This window comes from Nerophis ophidion, linkage group LG17 (genome assembly GCF_033978795.1).
Source record: "Nerophis ophidion isolate RoL-2023_Sa linkage group LG17, RoL_Noph_v1.0, whole genome shotgun sequence".
NCBI classification, from domain to species: Eukaryota; Metazoa; Chordata; class Actinopteri; order Syngnathiformes; family Syngnathidae; genus Nerophis; species Nerophis ophidion.
Genome location: NC_084627.1, coordinates 20,229,352 through 20,245,437, shown reverse-complemented (window position 1 = coordinate 20,245,437; position 16,086 = coordinate 20,229,352). Strand labels below are relative to the sequence as shown.

The 16,086-nt window shown below is 42.4% G+C and overlaps 1 protein-coding gene across 2 annotated transcripts in view; it reads left to right on the top strand.

The window, feature by feature from the left end:
• dym (dymeclin) overlaps positions 1 to 11,930 on the top strand; it is a 146,973-nt gene extending 135,043 nt beyond the window's left edge. For both annotated transcript variants that reach the window (XM_061876488.1, XM_061876489.1), the window contains exon 17: positions 9,198 to 11,930. In XM_061876488.1, coding sequence (XP_061732472.1) covers positions 9,198 to 9,347 — 150 coding nt within the window. In that variant the 3' untranslated portion in view covers positions 9,348 to 11,930. The remainder of the gene's footprint in view (positions 1 to 9,197) is intronic.
• The last annotated feature ends 4,156 nt before the right edge of the window (positions 11,931 to 16,086 follow it).

Below are 16,086 nucleotides of genomic sequence, written 5' to 3'. Positions count from 1 at the left end.
GAGGGAGGTGCTGGACATTGAGTCCGAGTGGACCATGTTCCGCACCTCTATTGTCGAGGCGGCTGATCGGAGCTGTGGCCGCAAAGTAGTTGGTGCTTGTCGTGGCGGTAATCCTAGAACCCGCTGGTGGACACCAGCGGTGAGGGATGCCGTCAAGCTGAAGAAGGAGTCCTATCGGGTTCTTTTGGCTCATAGGACTCCAGAGGCAGTGGACAGGTACCGACAGGCCAAGCGGTGTGCAGCTTCAGCGGTCGCAGAGGCAAAAACTAGGACATGGGAAGAGTTTGGGGAAGCCATGGAAAATGATTTCCGGATGGCTTCGAAGCGATCTGCACCACCATCCGCCGCCTCAGGAAGGGGAAGCAGTGCACTGTCAACACCGTGTATGGTGCGGATGGTGTTCTGCTGACCTCAACTGCGGATGTTGTGGATAGGTGGAAGGAATACTTCGAAGACCTCCTCAATCCCACCAACACGTCTTCCTATGAGGAAGCAGTGCCTGGGGAATCTGTGGTGGACTCTCCTATTTCTGGGGCTGAGGTTGCTGAGATAGTTAAAAAGCTCCTCAGTGGCAAGGCCCCAGGGGTGGATGAGACCCGCCCGGAGTTCCTTAAGGCTCTGGATGCTGTGGGGCTGTCTTGGTTGACAAGACTCTGCAGCATCGCGTGGACATCGGGGGCGGTACCTCTGGATTGGCAGACCGGGGTGGTGGTCCCTCTCTTTAAGAAGGGGGACCGGAGGGTGTGTTCCAACTATCGTGGGATCACACTCCTCAGCCTTCCCGGTAAGGTTTATTCAGGTGTACTGGAGAGGAGGCTACGTCGGATAGTCGAACCTCGGATTCAGGAGGAACATTTTGGTTTTCGTCCTGTTCGTGGAACTGTGGACCAGCTCTATACTCTCGGCAGGGTTCTTGAGGGTGCATGGGAGTTTGCCCAACAAGTCTACATGTGCTTTGTGGACTTGGAGAAGGCATTCGACCGTGTCCCTCGGGAAGTCCTGTGGGGAGTGCTCAAAGAGTATGGGGTATCGGACTGTCTTATTGTGGCAGTCCGATCCTTGTACGATCAGTGTCAGAGCTTGGTCCGCATTGCTGGCAGTAAGTCGGACACGTTTCCAGTGAGGGTTGGACTCCGCCAAGGCTGCCGATTCTGTTCATAAATTTTATGGACAGAATTTCTAGGCGCAGTCAAGGCATTGAGGGGTTCCGGTTTGGTGGCCGCGGGATTAGGTCTCTGCTTTTTGCAGATGATGTGGTCCTGTTGGCTTCATCTGGCCGGGATCTTCAGCTCTCACTGGATCGGTTTGCAGCCGAGTGTGAAGCGGCCGGAATGAGAATCAGCACCTCCAAATCCGAGTCCATGGTTCTCTCCCGGAAAAGGGTGGAGTGCCATTTCCGGGTTGGGGAGGAGACCCTGCCCCAAGTGGAGGAGTTCAAGTACCTAGGAGTCTTGTTCACGAGTGGGGGAAGAGTGGATCGTGAGATCGACAGGCGGATCGGTGCGGCGTCTTCAGTAATGCGGACGTTGTACCGATCCGTTGTGGTGAAGAAGGAGCTGAGCCGGAAGGCAAAGCTCTCAATTTACCGGTCGATCTACGTTCCCACCCTCACCTATGGTCATGAGCTTTGGGTCATGACTGAAAGGATAAGATCACGGGTACAAGCGGCCGAAATGAGTTTCCTCCGCCGTGTGGCGGGGCTCTCCCTTAGAGATAGGGTGAGAAGCTCTGTCATCCGGGAGGGACTCAAAGTAAAGCCGCTGCTCCTCCACATCGAGAGGAGCCAGATGAGGTGGTTCGGGCATCTGGTCAGGATGCCACCCGAACGCCTCCCGAGGGAGGTGTTTAGGGCACGTCCAACCGGTAGGAGGCCACGGGGAAGACCCAGGACACGTTGGGAAGACTATGTCTCCCGGCTGGTCTGGAAACGCCTCGGGATCCCCCGGGAAGAGCTAGATGAAGTGGCTGGGGAGAGGGAAGTCTGGGCTTCCCTGCTTGGGTTGCTACCCCCGCGACCTGACCTCGGATAAGCGTAAGAAGATGGATGGATGGATGGATGGTATTAGTGTATTCCGAACATGCATTTACAATATTTCCATTTTCTCATTACAACTTGTCCGAAAAGGAGTAGGAAGAATCAGAGCTTATTTAATCATACCCCTTTTCCTTTTCTTGGAAATTTGTAAAACATTTTTAACACAGTTTTCAATAATAAATACGGTAGCTGTTTAAAAGTTATGATTCACGTGATGAAATGAATAAGTTGTTTCTTCAGCTGTTTAAGGTATTAAATATGGTTCTGTAGATCAGTGGTTCTCAACCTTTTTTCAGTGATGTACTCCCTGTGAACATTTTTTTAATTCAAGTACCCCCTAATCAGAGCAAAGTATTTCTGTTTGAAAAAAAGAGATAAAGAAGTAAAATACAGCACTATGTCATCAGTTTCTGATTTATTAAATTATATAACAGTGCAAAAAATTTGGTCATTTGTAGTGTTTTTTCTTGAACTATTTGGTAAAAAAAGATATAAAAAATAACTAAAAATGGTTGAAAAATAAACAAGTGATTCAATTATAAATAAAGATTTCTACACAGAAGTAATTATCAACTTAAAGTGCCCTCTTTGGGGATTGTAATAGAGATCCATCTGGATTCATGAACTTCATTTTAAACATCCATCCATCCATTTCTACCGCTTATTCCCTTTTTTGGAGTCGCGGGGGGCGCTGGCGCCTATCTCAGCTACAATCGGGCGGAAGGCGGAGTACACCCTGGACATGTCGCCACCTCATCGCAGGGCCAACACAGATAGACAGACAACATTCACGCTCACATTCACACACTAGGGACCATTTAGTGTTGCCAATCAACCTATCCCCAGGTGCATGTCTTTGGAGGTGGGAGGAAGCCGGAGTACCCGGAGGGAACCCACACATTCACGGGGAGAACATGCAAACTCCACACAGAAAGATCCCGAGCCTGGATTTGAACCCAAGACTGCAGGAACTTCGTATTGTGAGGCAGACGCACTAACCCCTCTGCCACCGTGAAGCCTCATTCTAAACATTACTTCACAAAAAAGAAATCTTTAACATCAATATTTATGGATCATGTCCACAAAAAATCGAACTGTCAACACTGAATTGTTGCATTGTTGCATTTCTTTTCACAGTTTATGAACTTACATTCATATTTTGTTGGAGTATTATTCAATAAATATATTTATAAAGGATTTTTTAATTGTTGCTATTTTTAGAATATTTTTGGGAAAATCTCACGTACCCCTTGGCATATCTGAGAACCACTGCTGTAGATGTTAAACAGCATCACGCAGAACTGGAAAGTTGGACATTTCAAAATCTAAATAGAACTTCCTACTCAGACAAGGCTAAATCAACTTATTGCGACTTCTGCGAGATCCTACGTTACATAAAATTAAATGGAAAATACCGTATTTTCCTGACTAAAGAGCGCACCGTAAGTAAGTAAGCCCTACCCATTAGTATTTACAAGAAATAAACATGTGAATATAATATACATAAATACATCCATGTTTTACCCGTACTGGACTATAAGCCGCAGATATATACGTAGTGAAATGAGTTATTTACATTATTGTAAATGTTAAATTACATACCTAATTGTTTCCAAGCGGTGTCTGTAAAACGGCAGTAAATCAGCTGATCAAACAAAACAAAAGTCATTGTCATGGACCCACAAGCTGCGGAAGCTAGCTCTCCAATCAGCTAAAAAGACTTAATTATTCCACTGTGACGTTTTGCAAACTGAAACAATACAAAATAAATAAGTTAGTTGATAATACTAACACGGACGCTTGTAAACATGCTAGCATATTAGCTAATGCTACAGAGGCTAGCTTGATTACATTATGGTAGCATGTACAAATATGAATGAAAACATCACTATCAAACATGTGACGGTTTAGTACTGAGTATGAAATTATTTAGTTATATTGTAAAATTTACAAATATTGCTTGGCGTGTTCAATGAAACAACTTACAAGTAGAATGCTCACTGCTCGCTGTACATATCCTACGAAGTCAGACCTACACTGTTTCAATGTCCATTTCTCAGATGATGCAATTGTTGATGACTGAAGTACTGATATCAAACAAACCTAACCCCCCCGCTCCTGGGATTGTAAATAATGTAAATAATTCAATGTACTGTATACACTCTGATGATTAACTTGTGTGATGACTGTATTATGCTGATAGTATATATTTGTACCATAAATTGATTAACGTGGACCCCGACTTAAACAATTTGAAAAACTTATTCGGGTGTTACCCTTTAGTGGTCAGTTGTACGGAATATGTACTGTACTGTGCAATCTACTAATAAAAGTTTCAATCAATCAAAAACAATCAAAACCGCTTTGGATGACTAGTAGAGGGAACGGCACTTGTAATTCTGGTTCAAGGCAGCACCTACAGTGAGCGAACTCGTCCAAAAGATTGTGCCATAGCATGAACAGTGACATACCTTTTCAATGTCTCTGTGGGTGGTTTGTTAAATACAAATCTTTATAGCCGTTAGCGAAGAAAAATAAATTTTTATCCACACCGTTTTATGAGGTTCACAGTGTTGGAAAAAAGTAACGGCTTACAGTCCAGAAATTACAGTATCAGTTTTGTATGAATGGGTAATTGATGTGTTTCTGTTGATAGCAACTGTTGTGCGCGGAATTATGCTTTTGAAAAAGGATGTGCGTCCCAAGGTCACCAGCCTTGGCGTTACAATAGACAGCGATTTTAAACTTGACAAACAAGTCAATGGCGTTTTAAAATCGTGTTTTTATCATCTTCGTCTTTTAGCAAAGGTAAAACTGTTTTTATCTTTTAACCTTTTTGAACAAGTCGTGCAAGCTTTTATTTCAAGTGGCCTGGACTACTGCAATGCTCCTTATACTGGTATTAGCCAAAAAGTTCTCTCCCGGTTGCAGTTAGTCCAGAACGCGGCAGCACGACTTAACAGGGGCCTGAAAACGTGAGCATGTAACCCCAATTTTTGAGAGTTTGTAGCTGCGATAGGCGCCAGCGCCCCCCGTGACCCCAAAAGGGAATAAGCGGTAGAAAATGGATGGATGGATGGATGGATGGCTCCTTGTTCATTTTAGAATTGATTTTGAAACTTTGCTGTTTTTTTTTAAAGCTTTACATGGACTGGCACCTCACTATAGCTCAGACCTCATCCAAATTTACACTCCTGCACGCGCTCTGAGGTCCGAGAGCCAGCTCCAGCTTGTGGTGCCCAAGACCAGACTTAAAACCAGGCGAGACAGGGCCTTCTCTGTGGTCGGCCCTAAGCTCTGGAACACTCTGCCCCTCTATGTTAGAACTGCTCCCACAGTGGAGTGTTTTAAGTCTGGTCTTAAGACCCACTTTTATTTTTGGTCTTTTAACACTACGTAAGTTGTGTGGTCCTCTGTGTTTTTAAAATTTTGATTTGTATTTATTGTTTTAACTGATTTTACCTAGGAGTGTAATGGTACACAAAAATTCGGTTCGGTCCTTACCTCGGTTTAGAGGTCATGGTTCGGTTCATTTTTGGTACAGTAAGAAAACAACAAAATATAAATGTTTTGGTTATTTATTTACCAAATTTGTAAACAATGGCATAAAATACATATACACACAGGGTCCATTGCCAGGGTTTATGTGGTCAACATATATAAAATACAAACAAAATAAGATAAGGCTCAGAATGGTTGCTTAACAAAACCTTTCTACATGTAAAGTGCTTTTTTTGATTGATTGATTGAGACTCTTATTAGTAGATTGCACAGTACAGAACATATACCGTACAATTGACCACTGAATGCAAACACCCCAATAAGTTTTTCAACTTGTTTAATTCGGGGTCCACGTTTATCAACGAAACGGTTCAATACAAATATATGTACCTTTACACCCTTAGTTTTACCCTTTAAAATCGTTTTTTAATCATACTTGTTTTTATATTGTTTTTATTTATTTTTTATTCAGTCATTGGTGGAGCTAAGGATAATATTTGAATATTGTTTTTAATATTGTTCTGCAGCACTTTGGAAACATTTATGTTGTTTAAATGTGCTATACAAATAAAGTGGATTGGATTGGATTTGTCTTTTGGCCAAATTGGTCGAAAAAATTTTACACTTCGGGATATGCTACATGACCAAAAACTTTGTGAAAGAGTAATTCCTGTGCGTTTTTGAAAAGTTATTCTACCATTCACATGGTGCTGTAAAATCGACAGAGAATACTGTAATACGCATGCCAGGCCACTCGTTGGCGATAGCAAACTAACTGTACAGCAATTGATATATGAATAAAAATGTTGGTAAGTAATGCAATTCAGTTAAACACTTTTTATTTATTTATTTATTTATTTTATGCTCCAAATCGGCCAAAAAGGGCTCGATTTGTACCAGTTTTACATAAAAACACTCTTATTAAAACAGTCCTTACCTAGTTTGTGTCATGACGTGGACTTGGGTGCGGTTTGTTTTCCCATGGTGAGCGATTGGACCGGAGACAACGAGAGGGTAATGACATTTTAATTTTATTCAAAAAAAGGAACAAACAAAAAGCGCTCACAGAGGAGGTATACAAACTTAACTATGAAAACAAAAAACTAGCACTATGGCATGGATAACAAAAAAACTTACTTTGAATGAGATATGGGCTTGGATCATTGGCATAGAGCAAGGGTGCGTAGAGGGTGGTAGAGGGTGATGTCGCCACGCTGACTACCTGGAAACTGTGGCTTAAATAATACTGTGGTGATTGAATAGGTGCGTGAGTCAAAACAAATCAGGTGCGTGACATGACAGGTGAAACTAATGGGTAACCGTGGAAACAAGACAAGGGAGTGAAAAATCAGGAACTAAAAAGAGTCCAAAAACCAAACAGGACATAACTTAAACAAAACATGATCCCAGACATGACAGATTGCAACGTATCAGTATTAAACAGGCACTAAGTGAGCACAATGTGTCATCATGTCCTCATGTGTCATGACTTTTTTTTTTTTTTCGGACTATAATGTGCAATAATGTATATGTATGTATATGCATATGTATGGGTATATGCATGTGTGTGTGTGTTTGTGTATGTATATATATATGTATATATATATATGTATATATATATATGTATATATATATATATATATATATATATACACATTTCTTTTTTTCTATCAGGATCTGCTCCAATTTCGTTGTTCTTTTAACCTGTTCAAAGTAATAATGACATTTAAAGGCCTACTGAAATGAGATTTTCTTATTTAAACGGGGATAGCAGGTCCATTTTATGTGTCATACTTGATAATTTTGCGATATTGCCATATTTTTGCTGAAAGGATTTAGTAGAGAACATCCACGATAAAGTTCACAACTTTTGGTCGCTAATAAAAAAGCCCTGCCTGTACCGGAAGTAGCAGACGATGTGCGCGTGACGTCACTGGTTGTGGAGCTCCTCACATTGTTTACAATCATGGCCACCAGCAGCGAGAGCGATCCGGACCGAGAAAGCGACGATTTCCCCATTAATTTCAGCGAGGATGAAAGATTTGTGGATGAGGATAGGGAGAGTGAAAGACTAGAAGAAAAAAAAAGGGCGAGGGCAGTGGGAGCGATTCAGATGTTATTAGACACATTTACTAGGATAATTCTGGAAAATCCCTTATCTGCTTATTTTGTTACTAGTGTTTTAGTGAGATTATATGGTACATGAAAGTCGGAGGGGTGTGGCCACGGGTGGGGTGACCGCCAGTGTCTCTGAAGAAAGCCACGTTTATCGACGAGGCGAAGTGAAGGCAGCCGTTGGGGCCAGGCTGAGCTTTTTTTCTCCAGTCAGAGGAGGCAAGAGAGTCCAAAGCTGCCTCTTTGACAGGTGCACGAGGAACGATGCAAGCTATCCGCTCATGTCTACGGTAAGACCCGACTTATTACCCCAATTTTCTCACCGAAACCTGCCATTTGACATGTGGTAGGGAACCATGTTCGCTTGACCGCTGTGTTCCATATTAAAGCTTCACCGTCATCTTTAGGGAGTGTAAACAAAGAAACAGCGGCTGTGTTTGTGTTGCTACAGCCGGCCGCAATTCACGCTTTCCACCTACGTCTTTCTTCTTTGTAGTCTCCATTATTAATTGAACAAATTGCAAAAGATTAAGCAACACAGATGTCCAGAATACTGTGTAATTATGCGATTAAAGCAGACGATTTACAGCCGTGATCTGTACTGGAAGAAAATGTCCGCTACCACCAGTGACGTCAACAGGATACTTCGCGGGAAATTTAAAATTGCAATTTAGTAAACTAAAAAGGCCGTATTGGAATGTGTTGCAATGTTAATATTTCATCATTGATATATAAACTATCAGACTGCGTGGTCAGTAGTAGTGGGTTTCAGTAGGCCTTTAAACTCTTTTCTATTCTACAATACTTTCGAGTATTGGAGGAGTTCAAGTACCTAGGAGTCTTGTTCACGAGTGAGGGAAGAGTGGATCGTGAGATCGACAGGCGGATCGGTGCGGCGTCTTCAGTAATGCGGACGTTGTACCGATCCGTTGTGGTGAAGAAGGAGCTGAGCCGGAAGGCAAAGCTCTCAATTTACCGGTCGATCTACGTTCCCATCCTCACCTATGGTCATGAGCTTTGGGTCATGACCGAAAGGATAAGATCACGGGTACAAGCGGCCGAAATGAGTTTCCTCCGCCGTGTGGCGGGGCTCTCCCTTAGAGATAGGGTGAGAAGCTCTGCCATCCGGGAGGGACTCAAAGTAAAGCCGCTGCTCCTTCACATCGAGAGGAGCCAGATGAGGTGGTTCGGGCATCTGGTCAGGATGCCACCCGAACGCCTCCCCACGTCCAACCGGTAGGAGGCCACGGGGAAGACCCAGGACACGTTGGGAAGACTATGTCTCCCGGCTGGCCTGGGAACGCCTCGGGATCCCCCGGGAAGAGCTAGACGAAGTGGCTGGGGAGAGGGAAGTCTGGGTTTCCCTGCTTAGGCTGTTGCCCCCGCGACCCGACCTCGGATAAGCGGAAGATGATGGATGGATGGATGGAATACTTTCGATATTAGCTTAAGTGCCAATCGTTTACTTCTGCAATGTATCTCCTCCTCCCATCTCATCATCATTTTCCTCAACGTTGCTCCTTTTCTCTTTTTTTGGTGCGAGCAGAAGTTTCCGGAGCTCAAATTCAAGTACGTGGAGGAAGACCAGCCAGAGGATTTCTTCATCCCGTATGTGTGGTCGCTAGTCTTCAACTCCGGAGTGGGACTCCACTGGAGCCCGCATGGCATCGAGCTCTTCAGCATGGACTCTGGCTGAGCGACCACAAGCGCATTCGCCCTTGTACAGACTGACAGTTTGTATACCTGCGTGCGTGTGTGTGTGTGTGTGTGTGTGTGTGTGTGTGTGTGTGTGTGTGTGTGTGTGTGTACGTGTTTGAGAGGGATTGTGTGTGTCGCTTTTTATAGGACGCTGCTTTGGAAGTGCCTCGACCTTGCGTGGAGCAGCTTTGCAGCACAATCTCTATTCCCCCAACCAACACATTTATTTTGTTCCTCCACTGAGATTCTCCACTGTGGCTCGGCCTGCTTTAACGGTACACGTGAAGCAAAATCATCCCATCTAGGGGGCACCATGGAGTCTGAAGGTGAATAATCCTATTTGGGTTTAACTTGGAAAAAAAAGAACAGGTCAATTAACGCATATGCACACTCGGAATAACCTACCGTATTTTCGGGCCTATAGAGCGCACTGTTATTTAAGCCACACCTACCAAATTTGAGAAGAAATAAAAAAATGTTTTACATATATTAGCCGCACCGGATTATAAGCCGCAGATTAATACATGTACGAAATATTTTGTAAACATTTATTTACATACCTTAGCTGTTTCCAAACGGTGCCTGTCACACGGCGGCAAAATGGCAGGTCAAACAAAACAGAAGTCATCTTCATAGACCCACTAGCTACGGAAGCTAGCTCTCTATTAAGCTAAGCAAACTCAATAACACCACTGTGATGTTTTGGTAAATTTACAAAACTGAAACAATACAAAAAAAATGCCATTGTAAGTTAATAATACTAACACAGACACTCGTAAACGTGCTATTGACGCTAGCTGGATTATATTACGATAATACGTGCAAATATGCATGAAAACACTCTTACAGACATCACACATGGGACGGTTTAGTAAGTCTGATTTTTTTTAATATTTAGAATATAAAACATACAAATGTTTCTTGGAGTGACGAAGAACCCTTTGAAACAGAAGTGCTATGGACGAATACTTCCAGATCAAGGAACGGAAAAAAACCCTGTAGCACCTACAGTGAGCAAACTCATCCAAAAGATGGCGCCATAGCACAAAGGGTACCACAACTTTTCAGTGTGTCCGTCGGTGTTCCTTGAAAACTATTTGTTAAAAACAAAACATAATGGCCGTTAGCGAAGAAGAATCCTTAAAATAGCCGCACAGTTTTATGAGCCGCAGTTTCAAAGCGTGGGAAAAAAGTAGCGTCTTATAGTCCGGAAACATACGGTATTTACCAATGCACTGACAATATATAGGACTTTCTAAATAACTATGCTGTGAAATACCAAATTTTACTTATGAGAAGCTGATCATTTTTCTTTTTTTTTAGGGCACACGCTGTTACAAGGAATTATTAGGGCCACACTGAAAATAGAAAATTAACGATTGATGGATTTGAAATATTGTGAAAGTTAAAGATGATTTAAAACAAATAAAGAAATAGCCAAAATATGACAATAAAATCATAAAATGTTTGCTTGAAGAAAGGTTCGAATACTACAAGAAGACATCTGAAAGGATTGTGCATTTAAAAATAGTCATAATAGTATGAATACATCGGCGGAGTATTTCATGAATAATAAGTCAGAATAGTAGTGGGAACACAGTTGAATCCTAAAATAAAATATAGCATATTGCGAGAAAATAGGTTGTTCCATTACAAAGCAAAGTTGGAATATTACTAGAATAGAATCTGAATTTTGTGTTGACAAAATGTTGGAATAGAATGAGAGCAAAGTTTATGTATTACAAAAAAAAATCATAATTATGCGTTTTGTCAAAATATTATAAGAACAGTCACAATATTGAAAGAAGAAAATTATAATTTTGTATTTTATAAATGCATAATGTTATGAAAGAAAAAGGTTTTGTTTTATGTAATTCTTTAAAAAAAAATTGGCATACATTACTACAATTATGTTCCCTGCTCAAATTAGACTTTAAGCACAGACATATCTAAAAGTATTATTAAAACGTCTGACATGACTCCTGATAACATTGCTCTTTTCTAAAAATACACATTATTCTCATATAATTTACTTAAAAATGTAAATGTTTTGATGGTGATTTTAAAAATGTGATTTTCTTTTCGGTGTGGCCCTTGTACTCTAATCAATCAACATGTATTTAGTTTGTAAAAAAAAAATTTGTTTGTAATGTTAAAAAAAAGAAAAGAAGTACCACCAGGTTTGAATTTAATAGCCTGCGCTAATATTTGATTTCAGTTTAGTTCTGGTACAGTAGCAGTCTTTCCTCACTCGGCCTCATTAAATTGATTTTTTTCTTCATAATCCATTTTATTTCCAGAGACAAAGCAACCGTCTCACCTCCTTTCCTATTGTGCTCATTCATTTTGTCTCTGTTTGCATGTTTAACTAGAGTTGAACTATTTATTTTCATTTCATTTTTTCATAGGTGATCTTCTTCAAATGTTAATGGTAGTTTTGATATTACGTTGGAAGAAAAACTTCAACATTTATGCTTATATATTATTATACTGCTTACTGAACATACTTGGTAACATGGCAAGAGCTGATGAACAGTGCTTTATTGATAGGGATTTAAATAAAAATATTATATCCAAGCGACTTTCGTGTCTAAGTATTATTGAAGTAGAATAATGAAGACATCATATGACTGTTATTACTCGACAAGCATTTGCACATGTTACTCTAAATTCAAGTTCCATTTCAGAGGCATATTGATGTACAAACCCCGTTTCCATATGAGTTGGGAAATTGTACTAGATGTAAATATAGACGGAATACAATGATTAGCAAATCATTTTCAACCCATATTCAGTTGGATGCACTACAAAGACAAGATATTTGATGTTCAAACTCATAAACTTATTTTTTTTTTTTTGCAAATAATAATTAACTTAGAATTTCATGGCTGCAACACGTGCCAAAGTAGTTGGGAAAGGGCATGTTCACCACTGTGTTACATCACTTTTTTCTTTCAACAACACTCAATAAACGTTTGGAAACTGAAATAAGCAGGGGCGTCAATGAAAAAGACGGCGCTTAGATGACAGCATATGTTGTTCCAAAACCTGTATGTACCTTTCAGCATTAATGGTGCCTTCACAGATGTGTAAGTTACCCATGTCTTGGGCACTAATGCACCCCCATACCATCACAGATGCTGGCTTTTGAACTTTGCGTCGATAACAATCTGAATGGTTCGCTTCCCCTTTGGTCTGGATGACACGATATCGAATATTTCCAAAAACAATTTGAAATGTGGACTCGTCAGACCACAAAACACTTTTCCACTTTGCATCACTCCATCTTAGATGATCTCGGGCCCAGAGAAGCCGGCGGCGTTTCTGGATGTTTTTGATAAATGGCTTTCGCTTTGCATAGTAGAGCTTTAACTTGCACTTAAAAGTGTAGCGACCAACTGTATTCAGTGACAGTGGTTTTCTGTAGTGTTCCTAAGCCAATGTGGTGATATCCTTTAGAGATTGATGTTGGTTTTTGATACAGTGCCGTCTGAGGGATCGAAGGTCATGGTCATTCAATGTTGGTTTCCAGCCATGCCGCTTACATGGAGAGATTTCTCCAGATTCTCTGAACCTTTTGATTGATATTATGGACCGTAGATGTTGAAATCCCTACATTTCTTCCAATTGCACTTTGAGAAATGTTGTTCTTAAACTGTTTGACTACTTGCTCATGCAGTTGTGGACAAAGGGGTGGACCTCGCCCCATCCTTTCTTGTGAAAGACTGAGCATATATTGGGAAGCTGTTTTTATACCCAATCATGGCACCCACCTGTTCCCAATTAGCCTGCACACTTGTGGGATGTTCCATATAAGTGTTTGATGAGCATTCCTCAACTTTTTTTTAGTATTTATTGCCACCTTTCCCAACTTCTTTGTCACGTGTTGCTGGCATCAAATTCTAAAGTTAATGATTATTTGCAACAAAAAAAAATGTTTATCAGTTTGAACATCAAATATGTTGTCTTTGTAGTGCATTCAACTGAATATGGGTTGAAAAGGATTTGCAAATCATTGTATTCTGTTTATATTTACATCTAACACAATTTCCCAACTCATATGGAAACGGGATTTGTAGAACGTTCTAGAATATTTCTTATGTAGCAGTTAAGCATTAATGGAGCTGGTTTAAAGTCGAACATGCCGTCTGTGGAAGCATGTTCACTTAAAAAAAAAAGTGTTTCTTCTGGCCTCCATGCTGTGAAATGCGCTCGACAAGACTATTCATTTACGCTCCGCGTGTGCGTCTGCTATCCTCTTGCTGACTGAGGCCGTGGAGATACAAAAAAACTTGGCGAGGGAGGGAAGCGACACAATGATACCCGCTGTGCCGCTCGCGCTCCCACTTCCCTGGAGAATTTCATGCCATCCGTCACCATTGTATGGATATTCCTGCCTGGAATTCCTCCATCCTCAAGGACAATGCTAATTGATGCAGTTCGCTTCTCTCAAGAGTGGCCCGTTTTCACCGCCAGGGGAGGGGAGGGGGGTCACACGGAGGTCACCGTTAGACGTCACGGTGGTGTTGTGACACTTCCCTGCTTCGGGTGCCCGCGCTCACCTGTTCTGCGAGCATCATTACGAAGCCGCTGCCAGATGGCTGAATGGAGGACACGGCCCTCCTTGTTCCTCTACACCACGGGGTCACCTTACCCACGGCTCCCCTTTCAGGTGACAGCAGGAAGATGGATGAAGCCCATGCTACTGGGATGGCTGCTTAGTTTTTTTCTGGAGGCCCCTTCTCAAGGTCTTGGGTGAAAACTATCTACTAGATTGGACGAAGTAGGCCAATGAAAAGTTGGTTCTAGTTGTTTTTTTCTACTAACGCCACGGCCTCTGTAACCATGGAAACTTCACATGGCAGATGTTCAATTGGACATCCCTGTGTTTGGAAAATGTTTATTGCGTGGTCCGATAGTTGTATGCAGTACATGCAATTGTTCCGTCCAAATTGAAAGAACAGGTAGAAAAGTATTTTGAGACTTTCGCGGGCCATGCATGCCTCTGGTCCTTGAGTTTAACACCTGAGATCTAAATGAGCAAAAACAGAGGACCTAAACTGGAACCTTGAGGGACACCACTAGTATCCATTGTCTATCGCTTGTCCCTTTCAGGGTGGCAGGGGGGTGCTGGAGCCTAACTCGGCTGCATTCGGGCAGAAGGCGGCTTACACCCTGGACAAGTCGCCACTTCATCGCAGGGCCAACACAGACAACATTCACACTCACATTCACACACGAGGCTGAGAGAGACAAGAATCCAAATATTTTAAAATGTATTTCCGTGAGAGCCATATAATATTTTTTTCAACACTGAACACAACTAAACATTTTTAAGTAAGACCAACATTTCTAGAGTATAATAGGTCTCTTCCATCCATCCATCCATCTTCTTCGGCTTATCTGAGGTCGGGTCGCGGGGGCAGCAGCCTAAGCAGGGAAGCCCAGACTTCCCTCTCCCCAGCCACTTCGTCTAGCTCTTCCCGGGGGATCCCGAGGCGTTCCCAGGCCAGCCGGGAGACATAGTCTTCCCAACGTGTCCTGGGTCTTCCCCGTGGCCTCCTACCGGTTGGACGTGCCCTAAACACCTCCCTAGGGAGGCGTTCGGGTCGCATCTTGACCAGATGCCTGAACCACCTCATCTGGCTCCTCTCGATGTGGAGGAGCAGCGGCTTTACTTTGAGTTCCTCCCGGATGACAGAGCTTCTCACCCTATCTCTAAGGGAGAGCCTTATTCTTTGTAATAACATTGTTATTCTGAAGCTAACTGTGGAGGGGACGTGGCCTGCAGGCCTGATGCGAAGCGGTGTGTTGCCAGGACCCGCCTCGAAATCAGTGACAGGTGCATAGAAGGCCCACCTGGGACCTTGTTATCTAATCACCTGTTGCTCTGTTTATAAGCAGCTGCCAGGAGGAGAGACGGGGTTGGGGCTGGAGCCAGAGCGCGAGCGAGAACGAAAGAGAAAAAGACAATTGCTGGAAAGCAACTGAGAGACTTATTGAAAAATTTAAAAAATATTGTAACCCTGAAACAGGCTCTCATGTCGGTATAAATAAATCACATCTTATCCTTAAAGCAACGTCTTGAACAAGTGCGGTAGAAAAAGGATGGATGGATTCAAATGAGCATGAGCATGTTTTATATTTTGAACGTTGTTTTTGACACTGTGATTACAAGTGGAATTATTCATTACTTATTGTGTTAAGCAGTGTCAGCTCAGATTTATCCGAGAGCCAGATGCAGTCATCAAAAGAGCCACATCTGGCTCTAGAGCCGTAGGTTCCCTACTCCTGCACTAGGGCCAATTTAGTGTTGCCAATCAACCTATCCCCAGGTGCATGTTTTGGGGGGTGGGAGGAAGCCGGAGTACCCGGAGGGAACCCACGCAGTCACGGGGAGAACATGCAAACTCCCTACAGAAAGATCCCGGGCCCGGGATTGAACTCAGGACCTTCGTGTTGTGAGGCACATGCACCAACCCCTGTAGCACCGTGCTGCCACTAGTGCGTCCACTAGTATAACTCAAGTAATTGAACAAATGACTACTGACTCCATCAGAAGTAAACAAGCTACAGCAAGTTACATAATTTATATGATCACATGTGTAACTGGCAAAAAGGAGAGAACTTACATGGGTGCCTTGAGGAACTCCTCAGTTATGTATGTCAATAGTTTAGACCCCAGGCTGCTGCCTGTCTGCTTTTTTGTTGTGGTGCCTGGTTTTTAGGTCACGTGG